General features: G+C 39.8%; 1 protein-coding gene across 6 annotated transcripts in view; it reads right to left on the bottom strand.

Annotated features, from left to right (window-relative positions):
• Positions 1 to 13,975, bottom strand: part of KCNIP4 (potassium voltage-gated channel interacting protein 4) — a 390,676-nt gene that overhangs the window by 53,611 nt on the left and 323,090 nt on the right. Inside the window, exon 2 of one of the 6 annotated variants that reach the window (XM_058192112.1) lies at positions 4,093 to 4,259. The exons of the other annotated variants lie outside the window; for them this stretch is intronic. Coding sequence (XP_058048095.1) covers positions 4,093 to 4,112 — 20 coding nt within the window. The 5' untranslated portion in view covers positions 4,113 to 4,259. The remainder of the gene's footprint in view (positions 1 to 4,092; positions 4,260 to 13,975) is intronic. 6 annotated transcript variants of the gene reach the window in all.

Below are 13,975 nucleotides of genomic sequence, written 5' to 3'. Positions count from 1 at the left end.
AAGTTCTGGTTCCTGAACTTCTGGTGGCCTCAACTATTGTGGCTTGCTTGACGCTGTTGTAGGGGGTCTTTGAGGCTGTCTCTTCATCTTCTCCTGGGTCTACCTCATGTTCTTTGACTTTCTCCTATTTTTGTATATGCCTTGTATGCTATGGAATCCAGGTGATACCTGTATTACTTCTATTTATAATAGATTAATTTCTTTTATTAAAAGGGAATGGTTCTAATTTCCAAACCACATTGAAATCTGTAGAGGCCAACATTCACTATTATAAATGAATTTATCTAAGTCAACCCAAACTAATTTTTTAAAATTTGTTCAGGTATTTACACCAACTATTTCATATTTATTCTTCCAGGAAGAAGAAAAGATATGATTAACTGAACTTAGTCACCTCTGACTGAATTTCTAAGGCAAATTATATACCCAGTGTGGAGCCAAACTCATGTAACGCTTTGTCTTTCTCTTATACCTTTTAAGATCCTAATTATCACCAATTACTGCAACTACATCACCTTCTGCGGCCAATGCAGACAGAGCAGTTACAAGAAAGACCTTATTAATTAAACACCTTTATTTCATCACATAGTCGTGTCTCATGGAAAAAGCAAAAATAGTGGAGAATCCCAAAATCGACTTGAATCTCTGCCCCATTTTTTAAACTTGTGATGAGATGGCCTAACCTCCTACAGAATCTGAATCTGAAACAGAAAATGCCATTCAACATAATCAGAAACTTCAAAGAAGTATCTTGAAGTACTTTTGGAATAATTGGTACTTCCCACTAAAGAATTTTTTCCCCCGATTGTCCAGAACTGTCACGAATTAGGGAAGGTCCATAACTAGTCATTAAAAATACATCAAAGACAGATAAAACGCATGGATTGTTTTAAAAAAGCAGAAGTCAGACCTCAGTCAATTTGTAATCTGAAGAGGACAATAAAGACTGATAAATTCTAGAAGCCATAACGACTGATAAATTTTTTCAAACTTCTTTAGGGGCTCTGAAAATTGTCATAAAGCATTGGTCCAGTCACCTCATGGTCATAAAAAGATCCCTGTTTCACAACAATAGATCATACGAGGGCCATTCACTAGTGTGTATAAAGTGGACATTTTATTATTGCATGCGATTCGGTTTCAATTTGCAAATCAGAGCATATATAAGTGGGACATTCATCTATAAGGCAGGTGTATCTGCCAGATGTCAGACCTATGAATAACTGATGGATTTCAGCCAGGTGGAAAAATATCTGGACCTTCACCCTAAATTATTTTTAAAAAGCATCTAGGGATATATTATACTCAGGACAAGTAATGCAGTGGAAATCCCATATGTCTCCAGGTTACGCCCCACAAAGTAACTCCAACATAATTTTATTTCTCCAATCTCCTTCAGAGCTGAAAATAAATTTTCTCTGCTCCTAGATGGCAAAATCATGTTGTTCCGAAACAAAACGAAGCAAAACTATTTTAAAACAAAAACAAAAAAAACCTTCAGCAGAATCATTTTCAAGAGAAACCAAAGAAAATATAATAAGCCTCTAGACAGACTAAATACAATATGAAACAGAAAAGTAGGCTCCTGATTTTAAATCGCCATTCCATTGTAAGGTCCCAGAAGTTTCTCCGAACTACAGAGATGCTAAAGAGAGAGAGATTCAAGACGAGGCTTGCAAAAAGAAGCAGATTTTATTTTTGGCCAAAACAAAATGCTGGGTGAAACTATATCCAGAACATACAGATACAATGCATGTAAAGAATAGCCACACCTTGGGGAAGATATGATGTCCTTTTATACTTCAGAGACATCATCTTAGTACCCAGTTCTGTCCCCCTGACCTATCCCTTCCTTGTAGCCCTGCATTGGCTGTGCAGCAAGGAACAGGGTGGCTGAGTGCTTAGCAACACAGGTATTTCCCCGATGTAACCCTGTTGAACCATGACATACCCCGCTTCTTGAGATATCCACCAGGCACAGAGTTGTACAAAAAAACAAGACAGCAGAAGTCAGATCACTGGCTCTTAGCAAATGGCAGAGGCAATTCCAATTCTTAGCAAAGCAATTCTTACAGAAGCAAAACAGCAAGTCAAACCAACTCTACTGGCTCTACAATTATGGCCCACTAATTCGACCTGTTCTATTATTATTATGTCCCTTCATTATCATAAAAGCTCTCTGTGTTTTTACTTTTCATTTATTCTCTACTGGAAACAGAAAAACATGTTTAGGACAAGTGTGTTGTTATTTCTCGGCATTAAAAAATTCTAAGCACTTTTTGATTTAGAACTAAGCCGAAATGCTGAGATTACCTTAATTCAAGAATTTCTGCCTGAGTTGGTTTTCATCCGTCTATGCTTTCATTTCCACCTGTTCCTTAGCTGCATTCGTCTCTGCACCTACAGAGTGGAATTACTGACGTGTATCTGTTTACTGATTATAATGATTTCAAGGCACTCCTTACATAAACTTACTGCAATCAATATATGAAAATACAACGGCGACAATTTGCCTTAATGATCTCAAAGTGGAAATCAACATAAAATGAGGTATACGGCATGGCGATACATCCTTTTCTCAGCTTGCCTTGAAGAAGTATTTTGCAAACTGGACTGGGCAAAAGCTGGAATAAAAAAAAAATCAATGGCACCTATTTAAATCACTTAAGATAAGCAAATGATGTTATTCTCATCTCAAAGACCCAGAAGAGCTACAAAGACACACACAAGAGCTGCACAAAGCAGGAGAACTCAGTTAAGAACTGAGATTTGGGACTCAAATCATTTGGTCATAAGCCAAGGATTTATCTGTACGACACATGACACATTACTACCCTTCTCCTCAATCGCACCACATTGCCTCTCTCCTTGCGTTTTGTTTTAAATCGTTTGCACGTTTTCATAAATCGGACCAACGTTGCGTTTAGGTTCTGCTGTCATACACAGCTAATCAAGGAGTTGTATCTTGATGAACGATGCCTCACAGGGAAGAAGGTTCTGGTTATTACTTATAAGTTCTGTAGAAAGTCAACGCCCACCCGCCTCTTAGAAGAATGAAATATTTTGGGAAATATTTAAAAAAAGGCAGAATATTGTATTTCTCCAAAGGGAGAAATGGATAAACATGTTTTTTTAGAGGCAGAAAGCATCCCCCACTTTCCTTAATAGCCCACAGCAGATGCCAGCACTTTAGAGATAAAGAGCTTATTGAAAGAGGAAGACAAGTATCTAGATAGCTCTATTCATAGCAAAGCAAATACTGCAAGCAGAAATCCATTCAAGACAGGATATTTTGAAACTCCCTGCAGCAAAGTCTGAATGGTAGGATTAGAAGCAGCCCCCTTCCTCAAGATCCAAAACAGGATGAAAGCCATTAGCCACGGTAGGAATTGCCCAACTCCCTTTCAGAACACAAGCCCCTTCATTGCAACATCCCAGAGCAGTCCAAATTTCAAAGTCACAGAAACTCAGGTAAGCAACAAACAAAAGCAAATGAGCTCAAACACCTAGGATTTGCATTCCCTCTTTTGCCTATAGAGCCAGCTATGACCCCTACATGAACCCCATAGGAATCTGACAACAGCCAATAGAATATTAAAGGACATGTTCTTCCACAGGAACAGGAAGTTCAAATACAAAACAAGCATAAGCCCCCCCCCTCTCAATTCTGCCCAGAACCACATGTGGTTCCGCTTCATCAATAAACCATCTTTCCAATCAGCCTCCATGTTTCCAGTGTCTTTCTCCCAGCTTGGAACTGGACCGGATGGATATGTCTTCCCACAGTTCTTTCCTGGGGCTTAGTTATCTGATGGATGGTGTGGCTCCCACAGTCCATCAGGGACTTCCAGGCCCCTCCATCCAGCCATATTTAAAAGAGCCCTTAAAATCTGGATATCCCCCCAGGGCTTGGGCTCGACTGTGGGGTAGTTTCCTTGTGGAATGATGGATCTGTTCGAGACTGCATTATTTTTCTCTGCTTTTATACAGTTTCACACTGTTTTGTTTTAATATTGTATGCTGCCCAGAATGGAGAGTGATGGAATTGGGTAAATGCTCTAATAAATAAACAAGAAGAATTCAATTGAATACATGCCTAGAATGGAAAACATATTCAGTGGCTAGAAGAAGGATGATTGCAGAGAAAATCGGAACTAGAGGGATCAGATGAACTGTTTCCAGCATTTTCTCGTGTTGCAAAAAATGCTTGTTGCTCATGATTGCGTTACTCATTGAATACATTCAGGCCTTCGAAGTGGCTATCAAAAAAGAAAAAATACAAACAAGATTAGTATCTCTTTAGAGAAGAGAACAGAAGGGCAGCTGCAGACAGAGCAAAGGTAGGAACCTATTTGTCTGGGTAAGGGCGGCATTTAAAATCAATATATTCAGGAGCACAACTAGACTGGATTGTCATTAAGTACAGAGAAACAGCAATCTTTGTTAATGCAATTAAATATATGTAGAGCAGGGGTGAAATGCTCCCGGTTCAAACTGGATCGCGCAATCCGGTAGCGATCGTGGCCGATGGTTCGGCGATCCGGTAGCGATGGCGGAGCAAAACTCCGCCCACCCGTCCAGGTGTCATTAATTCCTGGTTTTAATCAAAAAGTAATGTGTTTTTTACCTTCTGCGCATGCGCAGATGCGCACTTCCGAGCCGGTAAGAAAGATAAGTAGATTTCACCCCTGACATAGAGTATTTACTCAAAGATCCACAGTGGTTAGCAGGTGACATCCTGAAGACCAGGAAGGTATGTTTGACTTTGCTAGTTATTTTAAAAGGCCTAGTACAAGAAACCACTTCGCCTGAGGCACTCCGCAATGAAACCTTCATTCTTACCCTCCTGATGAGTCTATTTTTCGTTAACTGTTTAGGAAATAATTTAAGCAAAAGGGATAAACAACCAAAATGAGGTGCCATAATGTTTTTCGTGAAGATTAGACATTCCTAAAGCATTGCCCTGTTTGATTTATGGCCAAAATAATACAAGAACCAATGATTTCAAATGTCAGCTTGACGTCTGAATGGCAAGACTAATATCAAAAGTTCACCTTATAGTTTGCCCCGGTCATAAACACATCACTGTTATGTTACTCCTGGAAGATTTGCTACTGAAATGTTTTGCAATGCCTTGTCTGTAGATAATTATATTCTGATGTAAATTGTTAGCAATGTATGCTTACAGTCTGCAATCTTCTCTACTTACCCCATGCCTCCTTTTGGTGTACACTGCATGCACACCGCACAGTTGGTGTGTAGTACACACTGTGCACACACACAAGCAACATGCGTTTGGCATGCAGCACGCATGCGCAGCCAGCAAACCGGCAGTAAACCGGTTCAGATTTCACCACTAAGTCAACCTATTTTCTAAAACACCTGAAGGCCAGACAAGGAATAATGGATGGAAACTGATCAAGGAGAGACTCAACCTGGAAATAAGGAGAAATTTTCTGAGTGAGAACAATCCACCAATGGACCAGAAGTTGCCTTCAGATGTTGTGGGAGCTTCATCACTGGAAGCTTTCAAGAAGAGACTGGACAGCCATCTGTCAGAATTGGGTCTCCCGCTTGGGTGGGGGGTTGGACTAGATGATCTACAAGGTCTCTTCCAATTCTGTTAATCTGTTAGTCATTGCAACCAATTCTACGTGGGACAAAGATCACATCAATTAAAAACCAGGATCCACAAACACTGGCTGGCCATCAAAAGCCATGATCCCAAATCCTTAATTTCTACCCACACCGACACCGAACCGCACCAGTTTGACTGGAGCAAGACAAAAATCATTGGCCATGCTACCAGCAGCCATGCTGGGGAGTCCACCGAAGCCTGGCACTCCACAAGCCATTCCATCAGCAGACACATTGACCAACGAACCTTTCAGAATCCAAAACAACCACACAAACAACCAGTAACGGCACCGACCCTCAACCAAGCCATGCAAGACACACACACCCAACAGTCCAGCTCCCAATGACCCTCAATAAACTGCTTTTAAATGATCTTCCAACTTGGTTCCTTATTGGGAAGGTAATCCCAGGCAAAACCCAGGGCCAGATTTGGCTATCAAAACGTGAAGCATTCCCAACTACAAAATAAATGACTACTATCTGGGCATCTTTATATCTTTTACTAGCTGGACGCCCGTGCTTTGCTACGAAACTATGTGCTCGGGCTTGATAAATTGACACTTGCAGCCTGAAACTTAATGTAGAATGTGTAACTCCGTAGCATCAGAGTGTGTTAATATAATGCAACTGGCAGTTGGAACAGAGTGGGAAGGGGAGTAGAATGCCCCAGCCTGCAACATCCATCAATATTCATCTGTCTAGGATCTTGTCAGTGTGTAAGAGAGTTGAGGGGTGGTTGGAAACTCAAACAGTATTTGCTGTGTGAGCAAGGAGGCTGGGTGTGGTTTAGCTCAACTGTTCTGTAGTAAAGCTGCTTGCTGCTGTGAACGTAAAACTGAAAGTGAAACTTCTCTCCTCTGCTTGTGTTATATGGAACAGATTTCTTTTCAGGTGGGGAGAGGAAGTAGAACTCCTTAGCATCAGAGCGTGTTAATAATAATATAGGAAATACTAATGCTCTGATGGTAATTTCGAAAAATCCTTTCTTAGTGAGCACCTAGAAGCCAAGAGGAACATAGTGTTGTGCCTCGTCCGCTTTCCCCGCAGCCGGGCCCGTTTTATCTGCTTCCGAATGCTGAGGAATGTCCTAGCATGCCTCCCGGCCCCAGCCCTGGCTCCATGCCCAGACAGGCCGAGGAAGAAGAAGTGCCTCCAGCCCCCAGCCCTGGCTCCATGCCCAGGCAAACGGAGCAACTAGACCCCTCCCCCTCACAGCATGTGAGCCTGAGGAAGGTCAATTACCAACAGCTGCAGACTGGAGTGACCCTCGCTTCAGGAGAATTGATAGGCGGCGTCAACAGAAGGAAGGGAGGGGCAGGCCTGGATAAGTGCTGAGTCATGGAGCCATACCTCATGGCCTATATAAAGGATCTGCTTTCTGGCATTCTCTGAGTCAGGCAAAGTCTACCTTATCTTGCTGAAGTTACTTTCTGGTCTCCTGCCTGCCTTGAGAACTTTGCTAGGACTTTGGCAGAGCTGCAGAGGCACACCTGATTCGGATTTCCCTGACCCGGCCGTCAGCGGAGGAGTGGGACACGACACATAGGTGGCAAATCTTCAAGTTTGTAGGCTTTACAGTTCTGGAGATTTTGTGATTAATGCATGAGTAGTTTTCACTTCTATATATAGAGATTTTCTTTTTGCAGTGTTTTTACTCATTCAACCTAACAAGGAATTTTTCAAGAATTTCCTCCTTTTCTGAGAATCAAGCTTTCAGACTGGACTAAAGCAGAAATACTGAATAACCGTATTCTTATTTTTTTTCTGTTTTACATATTTTTTATGATATCTGAATATGTGAAAATATATTACACTGTACTCACATTGTACAAAATACAGTCAGGAATTGTATTCCAGGAAATCTTTCCATCCAGGCAGAAAAGTCAGGGAACTTGCTTTTAACGTGTGACAACTGCAATGAGATTATTCTATGAGCAAAACTGGAAAAGTTTGAACCGGTTTTCCAAAATGGAAAGAAAGATTGGTGGAATTAGCAGAGATGGCTAAATTAACTTCTTTGATTAGAGAAAGGCAGCATCGGCATTTATGGCTGATTGGCAACCGCTTATGAAGTTTTTGCATGAATTAAGAGAAAAGTGTAGTTACGAGTTCTGTTTTGAATCATTAGGAAAAAAATGGATAATAGAAAAATGAGGGTATTTTTGCAATCAGAGAGTAAGAGATAATTTTGGAATCAAACTTTAATTTGCTGCAAAGGAAATCAGAAGCCTCTTTCTACTTCTTTTTATTCTTTTTGCGTTTTTTTTCCTTTGTCTTTCTTTGTTCTATTTATGTGGTATTAATTCGTGTTCATTTTATGTTCCCTTTTAAACTTTTCATACTATCTATTTATCTGCCCATCTAACCTATCCACGTAGAAAACTCATCTATCATTACAATAATTTCTTTGTTGGGTTTTCAAAACTATTGTTTCAAAAATTCAAAGGGTACAATAACGGAACAGTCGACTTTCTAACAGAAGAAAGGAAAAACCACAAACTGGACTTGGTGTGAAAAATGTGATTTAGTTCTGCATTGTCACTTTGCTCTTTTTATTTCATACAATGTTCTCTGCTTTATAGTAGCCGTTAACAATGGATAGTCCTTCAAGGTTGTTTTCACAGCCTTGAAATCACTCTTCTAACTCACAGAAATATACATCAAGCTTTGCCAAGAACTGAGGGATAAGTATCTTTCTTTAGATGAATTTTGATCCCTGTTCAGAAATGGTTGGATATTAGCTATTGTGATAGATGTGAGAAGCTACTACAAACAAAGAAGGACCATTTCCCCACAGCAGTTTCAAACTACAATGCAACTTAGCATGATAGTGTAGTGATAGTGTAACCCTAACCCTAACCCTAACCTTTCTTAAGAGAGATTTGCCCCATTTTTCGACTTTTCATGCCACTGATGTTGAATGAATCGCTGCAGTCGTTAAATTAGTAACCCGGTTGTTAAATCAACCGGGGGGGGGGGTCGCAAAAGGGAATCATGCGACCACAGGACATTGTGACCGTCATAAATATGAGTCATACGTGTCTTATGCATCCAAATGTAAATCATGGGGATGCTGCAGTGGTCATACGTGTGAAAAACGGTCATAAGTCATTTTTCAGTGCTGTTGTAACTTTGAAAGGAGACTAAATGAACTGTTGTAAGTCAAGGGCTACCTACAACAGGGGTCTCCAACCTTGGCCACTTTAAGACTTGTGGACTTCAACTCCCAGAATTCACAGCTGGCTGACGAATTCTGAGAGCTGAAGTCCGCAAGTCTTAAAGTTGCCAAGGTTGGAGACCCCTGACCTACAGTATATTCACTGAATAACCAAAATAAAAAATCATGAACTTTCTAATCCCCTTTTTGCTTCTATATTAATAAGGAACACTTTTCCCACGCTTAGCCCCCTTTCTTATCAGGAGATCGATGAAACAGATGGAGGTATAGATATTTGTGTGTGTGTGTGCACATACACACCCCTTCAAATATGTATCTGGATCCGAGTATCTGTTTGCCTGGTCTATAGATTTCATTCAGTGCTGGAACCTTTGTGATGGATAATCCTAAATATTTAAAACTATCACTCTTGATCTGAAGATGAACACAGAACTGTCAACATTAATTCGTATAACGGCACATTTGTGTATATTCATTTCAGCTCTTCCTATCTGATTTATATATCATATATCCCTGAATGGTTTCCAAACAAAAACAACATATCAACAACAGCAATCAGATTGATTAAACGTTCCCTTCCTTTAATTGTTAGCACTTAAATCTGACATTGCTGCGAATGTTTCTGTTTAATGTTAAATTAAAGCAGAACATTGTTAGAATAACGGAATAACAGAATTGGAAGGGACCTTGGAGGTCTTCTAGTCCAACCCCTGCTCAAGCAAGAAAACCTGTATCATTTCAGACAAACGGCTGTCTAATCTCTACTTACAAAGTAGAATCTCTACGTACTCTACTGTTTTCTTGCATATGTTACATGACTCAAACTAGATAACATAATCAGTGCAAGAAGGTTTTGTTCTACTGCTTGAAGTAATAGTAATTTTAATTGGGGTTTATTATAGTTTTATTACTGTTTTTTAAGTTTTAATTCAGCCAAATTGAATTAGTTTTTTAATAGATTTTTAAAATTTTATATTATATGTATAATTGTGTTTTTTTTCTAGCTGTAAACCGCCCTGAGTCCTTTGGGAGAAGGGCGGTATAGAAATCAAATTAATAAATAAATAATAAATAAATAAATAAATAAATAAAGGGGGTGGGATTTGCAGAGAGGAGGAGGAGGAGGAGGAGGACGAAAACTGTGGGGTCCTTGGTGGTCTCTGAGTTTGCTTGTTTTCTTGCATACGTCTCATTACCCAACTAGGCAACATCAACTAGAGACGAAGGAGTTGGGTTTGGCTTATGTAGCCCCACTCCTTTCTAGCACTGATGATGTTACCGAGACCCCTCAAAAACGAGTCTGTGACATTCTCCAGTCAACCAGATGCAATGATTTTTCCACTTTTTATACTGCCTTTTTTTTACTCTCCACATTTTAGATCAAGTTTTAAAAAAAATTATGTTATAAAATAAATCATGTTTTCACCAACATTTCAGTTTTGTAGCTGGAGTGCTTTACGTTCAGCTTCTGTATCTTTGTTCATTTTTGTGGCAACTATTTTTAAACAGATTTCAGCTTCTAGCGAAGCCTTGCATTCCAACAAGTTCTGTCTTGTCTCATTGACCTTGTTTACATGAGAAATCAGACTAATAAAATATGCCCTATCACAGTTTATCGTGTATGGAAAATTATACCCAAGCTGTGCTGATATGAAACTATTCCTGTATTTATAGAATAGAGTAGAGTAGAGTAGAACTGAAAAGAATAGAATAGAATAGAATAGAATAGAATAGAATAGCATAGCATAGCATAGCATAGAACAGAACAGAACAGAACAGAACAGAACAGAATAGAATTCTTTATTGACCAAATGTGATTGGGCACACAAGGAATTTGTCTTGGTGCATATGCTCTCAGTGTACATAAAAGAAAAGATACGTTCATCAATAATCATAAGGTACAACACTTAATGATAGCCATAGGGTACAAATAAGCAATCAGGAAACAATCAATATCAATATAAATCGTAAGGATACAAGCAATAAAGATACAGTCATAAGTGGAAGGAGAAATAGAAATACAGTAGAATAGAATAGAATAGAATAGAATAAGAGTAGAGTAGAGTAGAGTAGAGTAGAGTAGAATAGAATAGAATAGAATAGAATAGAATAGAATAGAATAGAAGTTTTTATTGGTCAAGTGTGATTGGACACACAAGGAATTTGTCTTGGTGCATACGCTCTCAGTGTACATAAAACATCTCTGGAATAAATGAAGAAGTATAACAAAGAAACGATGCCAAAAGCAATAAAACCATCTTATCTATGAAAGAACAAATAAAAGCAGTGAGGAGTGACAAAACTATTACAAGCCTCCCCAAACAACAGAGGCCATGCTGAAGTCAACGTGAGCAGAGCACAAAAGACACCCAAATCAAAAGAACTCTTCAACGGCCCAATGAAGCAAATCCTTACAAAAAAACAGGCAACCAGATCAATAACGTTCTCAGCAGACAAATCACAGAAACAGGAATAACATGGAAAGCAAAAAGTAGGGGGGGGGGATCTGTTCTCCTCTTTTTCTGCAGATATCCAAAAAGATAGTTAGTCCTCGACTTACGACCACAATAGAGCCCAAAATTTCCGTTGAAGTGAAACGTTTGTTAAGTGACTAAATAAACTATTAAGTCGAGGACTAGCTGTGTATTCACAAACACCAAGTAGCTTGCAAAAGTCATGATGCAACTGCATTGATCTAACTCTCTACACAGACAACTATGGTCACAACCTCTACAGGTAAAAGATGAGCAGCTCAGCCCGAGCCAAATCTAAAACTCCAAGACCCTTGCCTAGAAATCTCATCCTGCTGCTGAGATGGGCCTAACCCACATGAGCTTAGATCCGATTTATGGGTTGATAAAACCAAAACTCAAACTTCAGAGCATTAGCTCCTTACACGGTGATTAACACCCATACCATTTCATCACACAGGAAGCAATTGACACCTAGAAAATCTAGAGCATCTCCTTAGCAACCAAATCACCAAAAACCAACTGCAAGAATCACCCTTTTCCAAAGAAGCCCCCACAATCCAGCCATCAACACCATCCGTCACACAAAATGCAACCAACACAGGGAGTAAAACAGAATTTCCACCTTATGAACGTCTGACAAACATCTCAAACAACAAGGGTTTGATTAGTTGACCAGCAGTTGTCCAGAATGGTCTAGGTAGGGTCTCCGGCTTGGGCAGGGGGGTTGGACTAGAAGACCTCCAAGGTCCCTTCCAACTTTGTTATTCCATAAAACAAAATCCCAGGGATTTTGATTCTTTTTTTCTGTTTTATTTCTTTTTTGTCCTTGTACATGCCACCCAGAGTTATTTGAGAGTCAGGCAGCTTCCAAACCAATTAAGCAAACAAAGAAACGAATATATTTCCAGAATTATCTATTGGAGAGCTACATATATACTCTACTCCAAGAAAAGACCTTGACAAATTCTGGTTTGTTGAGAAGGAAGCTGCACGAACATACAAAGTCACCAGGAGGTGAGCTTGACTTGTGGGCTCAGGTACTAATCAGGTTTAAGCTTGAATAATATCTGGATGGGATTTTTCTAGGAAACACCAGGACTATAGACTAGGCTGAGATGTTTAGAAAACGGTAAATCCACTTTTGCTACGAGGAACCCCATGGAGTCACCATGAATCATCAGATGATAAACTCAAGATAATTTTGGTTCGAGTGGAATGATCTGTTTTCAGAGGTGGAAAAGTAAACATGAATTTGTCTGCCATATTGGTTGGGCAAGGGGGTGTTTTAGCTTCTTCTCTCCTGGGGGTGGGTGGGTGGATGGACCATTTTCAATTATTATGATGGTAATTCCATTTTGTCTTAGCTACAACCTCCTGGATCCGAGATGTTGGAATTAGAATGGGCTTTGCAGATGAGCAGGAAGCTTCCCAATCACACCCCCAGTGTTCCCTTGGCTCCTTGGCATGGCTTCTTCTTCTCCATTAGGAAAAAAGCGTGGAACAAAAGATGCAATGAAGAATTATATGCCAATAAATAGAGGAATTCTTGACAACTCTTCACTCCCAAAAATAAAAATAAAAATGGTGGGGGATAAGGAAAGAGGGACTCCTGCTTCCTTTCACTTTCTATCTCAGTTAAATAAGAACCACATGTGCTTCTCTGGAGGATTATATGCATGTTCTTATATTAAAATTATATTCTTTACAGATCAAGAGAAAAAAAAGGGAGTGGCCTGAGGAGAGGGAAAAAACCGTTGGTATCAATTTGGACGTCTTCTCCTTCCAGCTTCATGTTTTCCTACTGCCACAAAAATCTAATTTTCTCTGAATTGTTATCATCCATCAAGCTCCTTTGTGCAAGATACTCACTAATACGGTTCATAAGAACTTCGCGATAAGGCTGTGTGTTGTAGCGCTTCCACAATCTCTACCAGATGGCTAGCATCCTAATTGCGCACCGCACAAGTTAAACGAGTTTGTGTGTGTGTGTGTAACAATATTAACAGGCCATGTCAGGTTTTCCTTTCAGGGCTTGTTCTTTTCTTTTTAATTAAGCAGATGTCTTTCAGTTCTTGTCCTTAGCTCCATGACTACCAAGGTTTGCTCCCAAACATGCAAACGGGGCTGGTGGATTCAACAGCATTATCCAGAAGCAAAAACGTGTCTCGCAGCCACGGCGTTTACACATTTGAAAACAAAAAGTGCACAATGACTACAAATAACCTTCAACTTACAACCACAATTGAGGTTGTCCAGTAAAACATTTGCTAAGTGAGATATACACAGTAGAGTGTCTTCTACTGAGCATTTCTTTCATTCTCCACCGATTAGCTCCAAAGCTCTTCACCTTACATGTTAGGGAAAGGCCAAAGAAAGCCTGTAAGGTAGACCAGGCTAAGAAACCGACAAGGTGTATCTCGAGAGTTACATGTCTGTGGAGATTCTACATCATCCAGGCCATGGTTGTCCCAAAGGTGCTTTTTTCAAAGTCAGGCAACTGGACTTTCCAGTTTTTCTTGGAAAATGTTTCGCTTCTCATCCAAGTAGCTTCTTCAACTTCCATTCCCCACCATCCAGTCAGAGCTGAAGAAGCTTCTTGGATGAAGAAGCTTCTTGGTTTTCAAAAAAACCCCAAAACCCCCCAGAAATTTCAGTCACCTCTTGAAAAAAAGCACCTTTGGGACTC

Source organism: Ahaetulla prasina, chromosome 8 (assembly GCF_028640845.1).
Source record: "Ahaetulla prasina isolate Xishuangbanna chromosome 8, ASM2864084v1, whole genome shotgun sequence".
NCBI lineage: Eukaryota > Metazoa > Chordata > Lepidosauria > Squamata > Colubridae > Ahaetulla > Ahaetulla prasina.
The sequence above is the reverse complement of the archived record's forward strand: the minus strand, read 5'-3'. Positions and strand labels throughout refer to the sequence as shown.